The 17,145-nt window shown below is 38.7% G+C and overlaps 1 protein-coding gene and 1 non-coding gene across 14 annotated transcripts in view; one reads left to right on the forward strand and one right to left on the reverse strand.

Moving 5' to 3' along the window:
• Positions 1 to 17,145, reverse strand: part of MAST2 (microtubule associated serine/threonine kinase 2) — a 208,642-nt gene that overhangs the window by 87,679 nt on the left and 103,818 nt on the right. For 6 of the 13 annotated variants that reach the window (XM_047725733.1, XM_047725731.1, XM_047725732.1 and 3 more), the window contains exon 5: positions 7,691 to 7,888. The exons of 5 other annotated variants lie outside the window; for them this stretch is intronic. In XM_047725733.1, coding sequence (XP_047581689.1) covers positions 7,691 to 7,888 — 198 coding nt within the window. Of the gene's footprint in view, positions 1 to 7,690; positions 7,889 to 10,445; positions 10,733 to 17,145 lie in introns of those variants that run through there. 2 more of the 13 variants (XM_047725740.1, XM_047725743.1) reach the window with 2 other exon arrangements.
• LOC125099455 (U6 spliceosomal RNA) lies at positions 15,326 to 15,429 on the forward strand. Its single transcript, XR_007127182.1, has one exon. It is a non-coding gene; the product is annotated as a U6 spliceosomal RNA (small nuclear RNA).

Genomic DNA, 17,145 nt, shown 5'->3' on the forward strand with positions numbered 1-17,145 from the left:
AATAAATAAACATGGGTATCTGGGTGGCACGGTTGGTTAAGCATCCGACTCTTGGTTTCAGCTGGGGTCCTGATCTTGGTGTGGTGAGATCAACACTGTAAGGTCTCTGTGCTCAGTGTGGTGTCTACTTGGGGTTTCTCTTTCCCTCACCTTCTGCCCCTCCCTCCTATTCTCTCCCTCTCGTTAAAATAAATAAGTAAATCTTTAAAAAAAAAAACCAAAAAAGCAAAGAACACTGGAAATTTGATGATACTGGTAAATTCTTATTTTTTTAGGTGTTAAAGTGGTAATATCTTTAAAGACCCCTTACCTTTAGAGATGCAAACGGAAATATTTACAGGTAAAATGACACAGTCTGGGATTTGCTTTAAAATAAATGGGTTGCAGGGTCTAGGTAGAGATGCAGAGAAGATAATATACTGACCACGAGTTGATAAGTAGATACTCAAGACATGAGACTACTCTATCTTGTAATGCTTTTGATATTTTCTATAATACAACATTTTTAAAAAAGAGATTTTTTTCAGTAAACAAAATTCTCCTACTTCCAGAAATAGAAATATCCTAGAAACTTTCAGCTTTTTGATCTTAATCCAAGAGCAAGACTTTGGCATCTTGCCAACTAGGACTATATATTTATTCAGAGTTACCTGAAGCCAGGATCTACGAAAAATTTTCTGCCATACCAAGGATAATTCACAGCTAGTATTCTAAAATTTTTTTTTTTTTTAAATAATAAAGTACTTTCCCTTTCCTATCTCCTGAAGGCACTTTCAAGTTGTTCTTTCCCTCACACAGGAGGACAGGAAAAATGAAACACCTTAAACCAAGTTTGATGAACTTTTCTTACTGCCAAAAAACAGCCTCAGAAGAGTTGTTCTCATTTTAGTCCACATCCTGCTACGCCCCAACAGGCCAGCTTTTGGCAGCAGTTAGTGAAACGGTATGAGCGGGCAGGAGAGCACCAGCTGCCATTGCCTTATCTTAGCCAGTAACAAAGCTTCCACAGGCAGGGCAGAATAATAAGTGATATCTAGAGTTATCCAAGGGAAAATAAGAATATGAGAAAACAAATGGAAGCAAATGAAGAGTGAGGACCAGCAACATGTGAGTTTTCCAACAAAGACAGCAACACAGTAACTGTTACACCAGCCTGGGTAGAATTCTGAGCAATTTTACATTGTAATGACCCATCTAATCCTTACAGCAACCCCTGAAGAACCTACTATTATCCCCATTTTAATGATGTAGGAAACTGAGACAGAAAGAAGTGAAGTAATTTGCCTTCAACAGGGCCAGGATAAGGACAAGTTCTGGCGATGTTCCGCTTTAGAGTTACTTTGAAAAGCAGTTGTTTAAAAAAAGACAGACAAGAAAAGCAGGTGTTGGTAAAATGAAAATAGTGCTTTCTCTCTGGCAGGAAACAATCTTGACACTACCAAAAAGGGGTTTCAAAGGCTGTCTCATTTGGGAGGAGGCCCAAAAGAACACCTGTCCTTTGCCATAAAAGTCTACAAAAAGCCTCTCACACATGTGACATGGGAGTGGCCAGAGGGCTGAATTAGTATCAGTTGCAAACTTCAGTAGTGAACTTCTTGTTTGCTAAAGATTTTAAGCCAAGGCTGAATAGCTTTTTCCTAGACAATGTATAAAAAGAATTCCTACACAGTATGGAGTGAGCTAGAGTTAGAACTCTTCCAGTATAACTCTAGTAAGGATTTCTTGTTATAAATCCTCCCAACTACAGGGCTGTAGTTTAAAACCGAATCAAAATCTAAACCGTTCTATGTTCCTGGAAGTTGCCAACACCAAACTTTTATCCCCAGGAGGTCTAGCTGGACCCGTGAACAGCGAAAGACACAACTTCCTTTCTTCTCTGCAAGGACACCAGTTGCACCACAGACCTTATCTAGCACCCCTTCAAATCAGGCTATGTCAACAGTGCAATACCCATGTCTGAGTGCCAATCAATAGGCTGGAATCATATTCTTGGAAGATGGACAAGTTGACTAAAGTTTACAGGCTAATCAGTTCAACCCAAATCATTATATTTACCATGCCTCTTAAGGTTGATCAGATCCTACCAAGACACCTAAGAGCCACCTGATGGCTAAAACAGACCCATCTACCCTTTCTCATCAAGGAACAAAAAGAAATGCAGTACAGACTGGGTGGGCATCATTTTAAAACTGTGCATTGACTGTTCATCAAATTATTATGGGCAACAATTTGGTTCTAGCACATAACTAAGGATCTAAGCACATGACGAAGATGTAGTCAATAAGGAAGGTTAAGATTCTGAGCAGGGCCAGTTCTAACAACCATGCAAAGGGATACTATTTTCTAGCCCTTTAAGGCAAAGCAGCCAGAAGCCTCAATAGCTCTATTAGTTTGCTAGGGTTGCCAGAACTAATACCATAGGCTAGGTGGCTTAAACAAAAGACATCTACATCCTCACAGTTCTGGAGGCTAGAAGGTGTCGGTAGGGTTGCTTTCTTCTGAGACCTTACTACCTGGCTTGTAAATGGCTGTTTTCTCTGCATCTTTGTGGTAAATCCCCTCTTTATAGGTCACCATTCATATCAGGGTCCACCTCAATGACCCCATTTAACCTGTAAAGACCTTACCTCCACATACAGTCACATTAAAAGTACTGGGGGGGAGGTTTATAACTTCAACATATGAATTTTAAGGAGGACACAATTCAGTCCATATCAATAGTTATACCTCACGGAATAAAAGACAATTCAATATGGCCACTGCAAGATGGCAGTGTACAAATCCTAGCTCCCTTTCTCATGTCATCTCTCTCTCTATATTTATATATTTGCTTATTTAAAAAATTTTATTTTTAAGTAATCTCTACACCCAATGTGGGGCTCAAACCTACAATCCTGAGATCAAGAATTGTATGCTCCATCAACTGAACCAGCCAGGTGTCCCTTGGGCATCTATTTCTTTTTTTTTTTAATTTATTCATTTGACAGACGGATCACGAGTAGGCAGAGAGACAGGCAGAGAGAGAGAAGAGGAGGAGGCAGGCTCCCTGCTGAGCAGAGAGCCCGATGCGGGACTCGATCCCAGGACCCTGAGATCATGACCTGAGCTGAAGGCAGAGGCTTTAACCACTGAGCCACCCAGGCGCCCCTACATCTATTTTAAATAGAGGTCAAATTCACTGCCAGTAGCTCTTAATTTTTAGTTCTTCATATTGTTTACTAGAATCATTTTTCTCTTTTCTCAACTTGTATTTGCTCAATTGCTTAACAGCAATGTTCAATAAACACATCTACATGGTAAGGATTTTGTAGAATTTAAGTGTACCATTGTACTCACTAGCCATTGATGCTCTTTTAGGCCCTGAATGTGAATAGAGAGAACAAAACTAAATTAGTGGATGAGCTGCAATGAGCAGAGGTAAAAGATAAAATTGAATAAAATAAGCCTAAAAGAAGAAAAAAGATAATAAAGGCAGGGACCTGGAAGCGACAAAGGACTATAAAATACAACTCCAACACCCAGTATGGGGAAATTTAGTAAAGAATGTCATGAACATGTCTTTTAGGAAGAGAAAACCTAGGGCTGCAAAATAATATAGATTCAGAATATACTGTATTAGATTAATGAAGTATCTTAGATGGAGAAGCAGAACAATATAGATGTTAAGAATATGGTCTTGGGGAACCTGGGTGGCTCAATGGGTTAAGGGTCTGTCTTTGGCTCAGGTCATGATCCTGGGGTCCTGGGATTGAGCCCCACATCAAGCTCCCTGTTCAGTGGAGAGTCTGCTTCTCCCTCTCCCCTCTCTACCACTTGTGCTCTCTCTCTCTCTCTCTCTCAAATAAAGAAAATCTTTTTAAAGGGGCAGGGGGCACCTGGGTGGCTCAGTGGGTTAAGTCTCTGCCTTTGGCCCAGGTCATGATCTCAGGGTCCTGAGATCGAACCCCACATCGGGCTCTCTGCTCAGCTGGGAGCCTGCTTCCTCCTCTCTCTCTGCCTGCCTCTCTGCCTACTTGTGATCTCTCTGTGTCAAATAAATAAATAGAAATCTTAAAAAAAAAAAAAAAGAATATTGTCTCTGAAGCTGGACTGCCTAGGCTTTAATCCCAATTCTGCCACTTACCAGCTGTTTTATCTTGAGCAATTTATTTAACCTCTCTGTGCCTTGGTCTTCTCATTTGCAAAATAAGCATAATAATAATCCCTGCCTCATAGAATTGAGGGGAGGACTGAACAACCTCTAATTTTTAAATGCATACAATGCTCCCTGGGACCGATTAAGTCCTCAGAGTTTGTAGGTTTATTAACTAAATACAAAATAGCACATGTTCCATCAGAAACATTAGACCAGAGGGTTTAGGACAACAGATATTAAAATGAGATTCTGTGGGGCTAAATGCCAGTTTCTTTTCTTTTCTTTTTTTTTTTTTAAAGATTTTATTTATTTATTTGACAGAGATCACAAGTAGGCACAGGGGCAGGCAGAGAGCGAGAGGGAGAAGCAGGCTCCCTGCGGAGCAGAGAGCCCGATGCGATGATGCGATGTGGGGACCCTGAGATCATGACCTGAGTTGAAGGCGGAGGTTTAACCCACTAAATGCCAGTTTCTATTACTTATTAATAATTTCCTTAACCTCTCTGTACCACAGTGCCCTCATCTATAAATAAATTTACTTGGATTATCTACTTCATCAATAAAATGGATTTATATTACCATCTCATCAGGGTATTCTGAGGATTAGAACAATGTTCAACACACATTAAATGTCTGGCAAAGTTACCTATTTTTTTTTTTTAAAGTTACCTATTCTTATTCTTCTGCTGTTTTATTTCTCAACCTTTCTTGACTAAGCATGGTAAAACAAAGAGTCTGTCCTGCTTCTACTAGGTTTATCTAACATATGAATCAGTCTACCAATAATCTCATGAGGCAATCTTCACTTGTGATCATAGAAGCCTGAGTTCAAAATATTAAGAAAGATTGAATTTCTGCTTCCTGCCATGATGGGGAAACAAACACCAGATTCACCCTTGTGCTTCATAAAGTAAAAACAAAACAAAAACGAAACAAAACTCTACATGTGAAACAATAGCTTTTACATATTTTATAGAAGGGAAACATACAAAGTAAGCCCTAAAATTGCCCCAAAGTAAGTCCTAAGATTGCCCCAGCTTACTACCTTGAGAACATTTCTAGGAAGCAAACACAGAGAGTACCCAAAGAGCTGAGCTGTCTACCCAAGTCGAAGAGTCAGAACTGAGAAGCTGGGGAGGTTAAGGTGGCTAAAATTTGGAAGGCAGAGTACTAGAAAGGAGAGAGCTACACTGAGAGAGCTCAGCAAGGGGGTTCCTCCTGAATTTTCAGCCAAGTGATGTGGGTGAGAAAACTAAGAAAATGAGTAGGCATTACACTCCCCAGAGATCACACAGGAATAGATCGTATTCCCACCAGCATGAGTGGGGGGGGGAGACTCATAATGCATAGACATTGACTAGAGTACTCAGAAAGCACTGCCTTAGAATTAAGAAAAAATTAGCTCCCAGTGTTGCTCTAGGCCCACCCAACAAAGCCAAAAAGTAATCCTCAAAATGATCAAATTATATCTGAATAATATAATTGCATCCCAGAATAAAATTCAAGAATGTTTAAAGAAATACAAACATATGCAGCAAACAAGGTAAAATCATCTTGCTGTGTCACTGACTGGTACCTGGCATAGGAGGGATACAAAAGAAGAATGGGATGAAACATTAACACAGACATGTGTACAAGTGTAGGAAGAAAATATTAAAAAATTTAAGATGTTTTCAAGCCCTAAGCTACAAGACCACAGGTGTGAAGAGATAAGATTTCAAGTCACATGCCAAGAAGGGGGCACACGTTAGGCTGTGGGTACTACCCAACTTACCATTTTACCCAGCATCATATACCAAGTCTAGTACCTCTGGAAAGGTGACTTCAGGAAAAGTCAGCCCTTAACATTGTCCTGTGTCAGTCTAACACTGCACTAGTATGTCTGTGGAATTTGAACTCCTGTATCAAATAATGTCACTTAAATTTATATAGTAAGTGTTGTTTCTACTCAAATTTCTAGTTTTCCTGGTTACTTTTTTTTTTCTAACATAAAGCTTAACAAATACCTATTGATCAAACATACTTTCTTTTGAAGAATTTTTTTGATTGGTTTCCAAGTTACCTCTCTCTTGATTCTTCTCATTCCTAAAAAGCCCCACTCCTTTTCAGTCTCTCCTCTGCCAGTTCCTCATCTCCCCAATCTCTTGAAGTCAGATGGCCTCAGAGCTCAATCCTTTGACATTTCTTCCTTCTTTATCAACAGACTCTCACTGGATGATCTCATAAACCTAATCATTTGTTTCACTTAAATACTGACAATTCCTTATATACCCTCAGCCCAAATTTCACTTATCTTTAACCAAATGTCTAATCTGCGATCTCTTACAGTTTCCCAGTGTCAGTTTCTGGATTTTACAGTTTTCTAGATGTTTAACCCCCAATTTTCAGTCATCCTTCACTCATATTTTTCTCAAACTCTGCCATCTAATCCATCAACAAATCTTATCAATTCTACCTCCAAAATACATAATTAAATCTGGCCACTTTTTACCACCTGTACCACCAAGGGTTCAAACAATCATTGAGTCTTTCCTAGATTACACCAGTAACCTTCTAATTTAGCCAGAGAGATCCTTTTGATTTAAGTCCGATCATAACATTCTTCTGCTTCAAACCCTCCAAGAGCTTCTCACGTTACTCAGTATAAAAACAAAAATTTTTACGATGAATTTAAAGCTCCATTTGGCTTATCACTATGTCTCAGACTTCATTTCCCACTTCTTACCTCTCAACTCATTCCACATAGCTTCACTGGACTCTGCTGAACAAAGAACACATGAAGCAAACTCTTAGATCAGGTTTTCGGCATTTACTGTGGCCTCTGTCTGAAACACTCTTCTCCAGATACCTCTTTTCTGGCTCTGGGACTTTCCTTCAGGTCTTTGCTCATATGTCAACTTACGAGTGAGGAACCTCCCTGACCATTTTATATAAAATGTCAACCCCTGGGCCTCACTTTCCCTATTCTCCTCAACCTACTTTATTTTCCCAATATCGCATATGTCCATCTGTTATATATTTACTCATTTACTCATATTTACTCCACTAGAATCTAAGCTCCTCTGAGGGCAGGGACTTTAGCTCTTTCTGATCACTCTTCTGTTTTACAGGCCTAAAACAGTGTCCAGTACATAGCATGTACTCAAATGGTAACTAGATAAAAAGTCAGAAAGAAATGAGGAGAAGAGGGTTATTTTCAGCAATCTGAACAAATCACTTAACCTATTTCAGAATCAAATTTTCCTGTTGTGCAAAATGTGGCATTTGGACTAGTTAACCTTTAGAGAGCTGTAGCATTCTGTCACACTATGCTTCTCCCATGGAGTGGTCACAGGGTTGTCCTGCTGTCACAATGGGCACATAACTGTCTAACTACTGATATGTTTTCTTTCTCTTGAATTTTGAATATAGCAGAAATATCTGACATTCCTCTTACTCTTCTCTGTGACTTTTATTCTGTTTCTCCCCATTATTAAGGAGAAAGTTTTGGGTTTTAGCTACTAGGCCAAAAGCAATCACCAAGGCCCACATTCACGTCGCAGCAGGTTTCCTTACCTCCACTGCAGCGGGCGGCTGCAACAGGGACTGCCAGGACTGCTATGAGCTTGTGGGTTCAGGAAAAAGACAAGAGGAGAAGTAGTAGCCAGGGCACAATCAGCACTAAATGGGATTTTAGTGAAGTACAGTGCTGGAGCTGATGTGGGTGAAAACATGTGCTGGTTTACTTCAGATCCTCGGCAAAGAGTGGAGATTCTGACAACATACCACGGTAGAAAAAAGCAGGGTCAGGGATAATTTCTCAAGCAAAAAGAAACATTCAAAGTGGGTTAGTTTAGGCAAGAGGCTCAAAAAAAAAAAAAAAAAAAAAGTGGTCAAAAATCATTCTCAAATATCCTACCTCAGTGCAATGGCACATGAAGACCATCAAGACTAAAATTTAATCCATAGAATTAAAACCAAAAATTTAAGCTTTGGGTATTCAAAGTATTTAGAATTGGCTTCTGGAAAAATACTGCAAATCTACAACTCACCAATTAGCAAGCAGTAAGTAATATTTTGTGTGCAATGACTACAACTTCCTATAGAAATGAATATATCCATAAAAGTAAAACACTAACAGATTATATCTACCATAACACCAACTTATTTAGCTAACTTTTGCCTAATGAAACTTTAAATAACATCACTTAATTCTGTATAATGAATTTTGCTTCTACTTAAATTTTGGTTTTTTAGATTACTTTTTTCCCCTAAAAACAACCTAATCGTCTCGATACATGTTAAGTCGTACTGAAGACTATTAAGTAAATAACATCATTAGACTGAAGATAGATGGTAAATATGGGTTTCTACTTCTTTGATCATTGACTGATATGTCAGATGATGAAAAAATAATTGACAGATGCACAGCATTTAATTTACTATAGTAGGAACATGGCTTTCTATAGAAATACCATATTTAGCCACAATATTTCATTTTAAAGATTTTGAAAAACTTAAGTATCACATAAGCACCTGTTTAAAAATATTAGTTTCCTGTACTGTTGTTACTGACTACTTATATACGGTTATATTCTACTTGTGTTTAATTACATATAGTCAAAGGAAATCTTTACCTTCCTACTAATTATCCCTTTAGCTGGCTTCAGAATATTTCCCAGATGAGTACACAATACAAGGATATAAAAGGATAGAAAAATAGAGGGCAGAAAACTATTTTAAATTACAGGTGTGCTCAAATTTCCATAAACTCAACATATTAATAAAAATGACAAGAATTGAAAATATTAACTTTGGATTAATTTCTCATTTTCAAAAAGAATTTTCACTTTTCTAAAGAACTATTTCAAAAAATCAGTTCCCTAGTATATAGAAGCTAGAGCTAAATAGAATATACAATAAGACAGTTCTTATTAACCTAAATAATATTGCTTATACAAAATTTTGGAGTCCTAACACATAAAATGAGGCTTAGCTATTTTGATGCATATATAAATAAGATTATAAATCTATAAGAACCAAATCTCATTCTCTATTTGCTAGTAATTGCCACTCTGCAAACTGGTTATACAATGAGGCTAGAGTTTAAAAAGGATTGTTTGAAAAAGGAAAGGTGATTTATAAACTACTTACTAGTTCCGCAGGGGGAATTTTCCTAAGCTAAATTCAACGTCACTAAAACAGACACAACGATTACCAACCATAGTGCACCAACATTTGGAGAGAATGATTTTGACCACTTACGTTCTCTTACACTACAAGCTTAATTTTAAAAATTTACAATTTCGCTAACAAATCCTCTTTACTTTAAATGACACTTTAGTTCATGAAGCTTCTTTTTACAGTCTTTAACTTTTAGTCTTAGTAGGAGAATAAACACTTTTTTAAACATACGCCAATATTTCCAATTATATGCTTCAAACAACTACAGTCTTCCAAGGTCTGGTACAATCATTATTTAATCAATGAGCATCCACTAACACAGAAGAGCAATGACCCACTGAAGAAGTATGTGTGCCTATTCAAGTATATCATGCTATCTCCAGGTAAGCTCTAACATTCATGGGAATAAAGTCTGAAGGGCATGCCCTCCACTCTGTGAGTCATGCAAAGACAGTTCAAGACAGATTACTGAAGTGGAATGGATTCTAGGACACTTCTTTCCCTGGTTCCCTACTTTGCTGATCAATGTGCCCTTCCTCATTAAATAAGCCTGAGAAGCTGTTGGAAAAGCTAACCTGACATAGAAGCCTTCTTCCATTCCCTAGCTATGAAATCCTTATCTAAGTATTTTTCTATTTTTTCTATTTTATTTCTCTATTGGCCAACACAGAAATAAAATTCAGGTCACACCCTAAAGGACTCAGGCTTAGATCTGCAAGGGCAGATCTGAGGTCCTGAGCTGACAGGCCTGGGGCAGAAATACAACACCCTCTCTAGTCCAAGGAGAAGATACTTTCATTTCCATTTGTTTCTCACATTCTTGGGGCTTGTATACGCAGCTTCGACACTAAGTTTAAATACACATCTGTTTCACGACAGGAAAAAAAGATCTTCATTGTTAACCCAGTTCCCCAGGTACCTAAGCACCCCTAAAATGGCATCTAACTCGATTTTCATAATTAGAAGCCCCATGGGCCCCTGCCGGGGACCAGAGTTTTGACCTTGAATTTGTGAGCCAGCTAAGCCCTCTTTCTGACAGGCATCTCCAAAGCAGAGTCTTTATTCAAGCAAATGAAAGTGTGTTAGTTGGCATTAGTTCTTTTCCTGACATCTGCCATTTTCCACTCAGAGACCCCAGCCTCCTTACTGAATCCGCAGACATGGTGCTCCCAGTCTCTCTCTCCTCCGTTTCATCATTTTCCTGGCTACTCAAAGCTTTTGCCCTCTCACACTCGGGAGTCTTGGCAGGAAGTTCTCTCACACAAGGGGTATGCGGTCTATAAGCCAAAGGAAACTTACAAAGGCTCCCCAAACTTAAGAGAAAAATTAAAGCACTGTTCTTCAAAAACATAATATTCAGAATTCCCTCCCACCCCCTCTGCGAAAGACCTAAGAGACCAGGAGGCAGCAGTGAGCCACAGTGAGGAGTCCCAGATCCCAAATGAATCAGCTGTCCTCTGATCTGCCTGACATCATTCACACTCAGCCTGTAACAAATCAGAGCGTCAGAGAGCACCTTGTTCCTCCTCAGTGACAAGTACCAAACTCCCTCCCCCACAAGTCAGTTGCAACCTCCAACCCTGAGGCCTGGTAGCAGTGAAGACTCTGGCAAAAATTGTACATACCAACTTGAAAACTCACACTGTGACAGAAATACCATTTACTCTGGAGGCGTGGGCCAGTATAGAACAGCTGTTGCAGTGGGCACGGGACTGGAAGAAAGCACACTAAGATCCCAAATCGGTAAATTAAGGAGCTAAGAATAGGTGGGCATTTCTGTAACATTATTCATTCTCAAACCCATGTCAGGTGGAGGATGACAGTCTTAATGTTACGGCTCAAAGCACAGCCATTATTCAAATTCTGAATTTGACCAATTAAAATAAACTCTGTATTCCTTCCTTTGACAAAGTTCAGCATCATTTTTAATTCAATTTCTACTACTCTCTAATCACTTGAATAACCTTGTGGTGAGAAAAGCCAAAAGAAAGCTAAGAAAATAAACCCAGAAACTATTTGGTTTAACTTGTCAGTAACTATTAATGAAATCATCTGTATGGCAGATGTTACACAAGACATTATGGTAAGCTACAGAAGAACTCTAATGAAGGGTAAGCTACCGAACTTCTGTATGCTTTGTTTTCCCTATCTGTAGAATGAAAATAACTTCAGGTGCCTAATAAATAGGTTGCGGTGAAGATTAATATATGAAAAGCGTAAAAGTGCCTAGCAAAGAGGAAGTGCTATAGAAGTGTTAGCTTTTTTTTTCCTCCAAAAAAGATTTCATTTACTTATCTGACAGAGATAGTGAGAGAGAAAAAGCACAAGCAGTGTGAGTGGCAGGCAGAGGGAGAAGCAGGCTCCCCACTGAGCAAAGAGCCCAATACTACACGGGACTCAATCCCAAAACCCTGGGATTATAACCTGAGCCAAAGGCAGACGCTTAACCAATTGAGCCACCCAGAAACCCCAAAAGTATTAGCAATTATTATAGTTCTTGGCCTCCAGGAGCTGGCTCCCAATGTAGAGAAGGAGATAAGCCCCAACATACAAGAAACCATCAGACAAAAACAGCCTGGCCTGAAGAAAGCCAAGTAATCCGGTGGAGCTAAGCGAACCAGAGTAAGTAGAAGTCTTGGTCCCCTGCTTAAGAGCCCCTGCCAACTCTGAAGGGCTCCTCTAATTTATTGACATGACAAAGTATGTCAAACTGTTTTTCTAGGGTAACAGCCAAACAATTAATTCCTACCCCAGCCAATATTTTTTCAACTGCAGGTCACAACTCTTTAGTAACTCATAAAATCAATTTAGAAGTCAGGACAAACACTTTCTTAAAAGGGAAAGAGAATGAAATAGAACAGAAAATATCAGAGTGCTTCACGCAGTAAGAATTGTTTTATGAAACATGTATGTCTATGACATCTATTACTGACAATACATACAAAAACAAAGGCGAACAGGTGGGATGGGCTGCAATGTAAAATTTATTTTTTTATTAAGAGTGAGAGTTTAAAAGACTAGAAAGCCACTGTACTTATTACCCAAGCAAACTCACTCTCACCTAGTAGCTACACTCACTTTTCCTCCCATTACCAGTCTAATCACTTGGCTCTCACAGCTCCTATTTCAGAATCCCCTGCTCTAAGTCCTAATGAAAATGGAAATACTCTCAGAAATCTACAATGTCTCAATAAGTCCTGAGTCCCACTTTAGGAAAGTTTTGTGATAGTATCAGGGTCAGTCACAAAAGCCCACACTCCCACAACTAAGAAACCTGCCATGGTCTATTCCCATCCTAAGCTGAGGCCAAGCTGAAGCCATGCAGTTAATTAAGGCCAGGCCCTAAGTTTCTACTCAATAAAATCCATTCTCTAAAACTCAAGTTCAGGGCGCCTGGGTGGCTCAGTGGGTTAAGCCGCTGCCTTCGGCTCAGGTCACGATCTCAGGGTCCTGGGATCGAGGCCCGCATCGGGCTCTCTGCTCAGCAGGGAGCCTGCTTCCCTCTCTCTCTTTCTCTGACTGCCTCTCCATCTGCTGTGATCTCTCTCTGTCAAATAAATAAATAAAATCTTTAAAAAAAAATAAATAAAACTCAAGTTCATTCTCCTTATGATGACATGACAGCGACCAATGTTTATAAGTACTTATTATTATAAGTATTTATAAGTACATGTTATTATAAGTACTTATTATGTACTGGATTTTATTCTAAGCACTCTACACATAATACAGAGGTAGTCCTCATCATCACAGTCCTATGATACATGTGCTATTATTATTCCCATTGTTAAAACACACACACACACAGAGGTTAAAATCTTTAAAGGGGTGGTAAAGGGGAAAAATACCTTTCCTCAATATATCTGCACCAGTTACCCTACATATGAATTATGCTAACCATAAGTATTCCTATGCTCAGCCAAGTTGGTGAACTGAAGTAATCTCTAGAATCAATGTTATGAACCTCTGTGCTATAAATACCTTTCGGCAGAAGATTCTGACAATAGCAAATACATTTCTCTCTAGCCTGCTGTGCAATAATAAATTGGGGGAGGTGAGAGAGCATGGAGCTCTTTAAATAATGCTAAAGGTTAGAAAATATTTGAATTTTAGAGAATGGAATCGTATATTATGTTCTTCATCTGACCCAAAGAAGGTATCACTCTTACTCATAGAGTTTAACGTATCTCCACACAGAGCACTTTCTTTAAACTTACTGGCATTATAATACATTCGTGCCAATATCCCTGTAGCTTTGTCAGCACTACAAAAGCTTAACATTTCCCCAGGATTGGAGAGCACCCAACAACTTGAGGTATGGAAAATCAAACAGCAACCTCTTCTTGTTTGTTCACACAACAACTATTTATTGACTGTGTTACCATCCTTACAGCCAGACAAGAAAGGTCCCTGCCATGGGCTACTCACTTTAGCAGTTCTGCAAAACCACAAACACAAAATATAAATTCCCTAAAGAAATGGGTTGCCTCTGTCACACCTGTGATCTGGAATACTGCACTGACAAAGTGGAACCCTAAAAATCCATTCTTACTATTTACACTGTTCAAACCCCGGGAAAACACTTGCCCACATCTTTCTTCCTATGTATTTTTTTTCTTCCTATGTATATTTTAAGAAGACAACCATGTCAGATTGCTATTATAGACTGTGAAGCAACAAGCTTGTTAAAGAACTCTGTTGAGATTATAAAATATTTTAATAGCAAAGGGCCTTAAAAGGAAAAAGACAAATTAATTAACCTGTCAAATCCTTCCTCCTCTCGGGTAACATGAATATAACAGATTTCTTGGTTAATACAAATGCTGGTTCCTAATACAGCCAAATTAACTATTTCCTTGATTCCTTTCTGTTCTAATCCATGGTTTGAAAGATATCCGTCATTTAGCCAGTATCCACCATTTGGCTCAGTACTCAGTAACAGAGCACATGGCAGCTGAGGAACATTTTGCAGAATTAATTCATAGTACTAGTAAATTTATTTTTGTGCAGGTCTAGACATAACATATGTAAAGCCATAGACTAATTTTTTTATATGACAATTGTACAGTTAATGCTAAGACTGAAAAGTTTTTTCTAAAAATACATACTTAGATTTATCTAAAAATGACAAAATTTTTAAATTTAGCTTAAATTTTTTTTTTAAAGATTTACTTATTTATTTGACAGAGATCACAAGCAGGCAGAGAGGCAAGCAGAGAGAGAGGGGGAAGTAGGCTCCCCGCTGAGCAGAGAGCCTGATGCGGGCCTCGATCCCAGGACCCTGGAATCACGACCTGAGACAAAGGCAGGGGCCTAACCCACTGAGCCACCCAGGTGCCCATTAATTTAGCTTAATTTTTTAAAGATTTTTTTTTTAAGATTTTTATTTGTTTATTTGACAGACAGAGATCACAAATAGGCAGAGAGACAGACAGAGAGATGGGGGCGGCGGGGAAGCAGGTCTCCCGCTGAGCAGAGAGCCCAATGTGGGGCTCGATCCCAGGACCCCAGGATCATGACCCAGTTTTAACCCACTGAGCTACCCAGGCACCCCAAGATTTTTTTATTTTAGAGAGAGAGTACATGAGCAGGGGGCAGGTCAGAGAGAGAGCGAGAACCCTAAGCAGACTCCCAACTGACTGCAGAGCCCTGAGGCTCAATCCCACGACCCTGAGACCACCCCAGCCAAAACCAAGAGTCTGACACTCAACTGACTAAGCCACCCAGATACCTGAATAATTTCAAATATTTAAAAATAAAAATAGGGGCACCTGGGTGACTCAGTTGGCTTAGTGTCCAACTCTTGATTTTGACCTTGGGTCATAAAATTGAGCCCCACATGGGGCTCCTCTCAGCAGGATATCTGCTTAAGATTCTCTCTCTCCCTCTCCCTTGCTTGTGCTCTCATGCTCTCTGTCTAAAATAAATAAATAAATCTTATAAAAATAAAAACAAAAATAACTTTGGAAGCATGAAAATTTTCCATTTTTAACACTTGATTTTTTTTATAAAAATATATTCAAACTTGTGCTCACTTGGGCAGCACATATACTAAAACTGGAACAATACAGAGATTAACATGGCCCCTGCACAAGGATGGCACACAAATTCATGAAGCGTTCTGTATTTTTATATTTTGTAATATATTTTTGGAAACTGAAAAAACACATTCAAAGTCGGTACTCTGAACACAATTACATTTTATTTTTAAATCCTAAAGATCATTATAATAATGAGTACAAGCTATAATCATGACAGAGATAGAAAAGCAGGAAAGTGGAGCTTAAGAAAAAGAAATTGGGATGCCTGGATAGCTCACTCTGTTAAGCATCTGACTCTTGGTTTTTGCTCAGATCATGATCTCAGAGTCGTGAGATCAAGCCCTGTTTTGGGGGGGGGGGGGTCCATGATCAGCATGGGGTCTGCTTGAGATTCTCTCCCTCTGCCTCTGTCCCTCTCACTTGTGCACTCTCTTCCTTTCTCTATCTCTCAAATAAATAAATATTAAAAAATAAATTAATTAATTAGTTTAAAAAAAAGAAAAAGAAAATCTACAAATAAGTTGCTTAAATTAAAAAACAAAACTAATGGGGCACCTGGGTGTCTCAGTGGGTTAAACTTCTGCCTTTAGCTCAAGTCATGATCCCGGGGTCCTGGAATCAAGCCCCATGTTGGGCTCCCTGCTCAGCAGGAGCCTGCTTCTCCCTCTCCTCCCCACATGTGCTATGTCTGTCACTATCTATCTCTTTCTCTCAAATAAATGAATAAATAAATAAAATCTTAAAAAGAAAAACAAAAACTAATGAAATGAACAAGACTTCACCACATCCAGAAAGCACACCTAAATTTATCAGCAGTAAAGAAAAGTCAATAAACAGGAAATAAGCCATTATATTCAAAGAAAGGAAGCAAATGTCAGTATAGAAAGCAGGTATAATTGTTCTTAAAATAATATTATCTATCCAATATTTAGCCAAATGAAAAGGTGGTTTTTTTTCTCTTGTGGCTTAATGGTGAAGTAATCACAGAAAACAAAGAAATATTTATAGGTTTAATGTAAATTATACTGAAATTTGTCACTAAAATGGCTAAACATTTAAGCTGGATAAAAAAATGATGAAACAAATGGTCACTGACAAGAATAAAGACTTAAATGAAATTATTAATTTTACTGATGATAAAGCGAGGAAAAAAAATCACACCTAACTTTTAAAAAATATATATATGACTAAGTTCTATACATCAAAACAGAAACAAAAGTCATGTTAAACAACTTCATTATATATATTACTGAGTTACTTGAAGAGGAAAATGAGGAAGAAGAAATGAGAACATCATTAACTTGAAACGAAATACAGGTTCTGACTTATGAAAAAATGAAGAAAAAACTCTCAATTTTAGGCATTAAAATTGTGAAATTTTCACCTGCCAACTATGACACAGTTATGGAAACAAAACTAACCATTCTACTACAAACCCCCATAAAACCAGACAAAATATTTGAGGCAGTAGTTTTCAGGCACTGGGAAAAGGCAATACAAAAATGCAAACCCAGGGCGCCTGGGTGGCTCAGTGGGTTAAGCCGCTGCCTTCGGCTCAGGTCATGATCTCAGGGTCCTGGGATCGAGGCCCGCATCGGGCTCTCTGCTCGGCAGGGAGCCTGCTTCCCTCTCTCTCTCTCTCTGCCTGCCTCTCTGTCTACTTGTGATCTCTCTCTGTCAAATAAATAAATAAAATCTTTTAAAAAAAAAATGCAAACCCAGAAAAAAGGGAAACTCAAATGCAGAGGCATCCCAGTTGTCCCTACCCTCTGCTTGGGAACAATTTTCTTATAGTGGCAGAGAGAG

This window comes from Lutra lutra, chromosome 4 (assembly GCF_902655055.1).
Source record: "Lutra lutra chromosome 4, mLutLut1.2, whole genome shotgun sequence".
Classification (NCBI taxonomy): domain Eukaryota; kingdom Metazoa; phylum Chordata; class Mammalia; order Carnivora; family Mustelidae; genus Lutra; species Lutra lutra.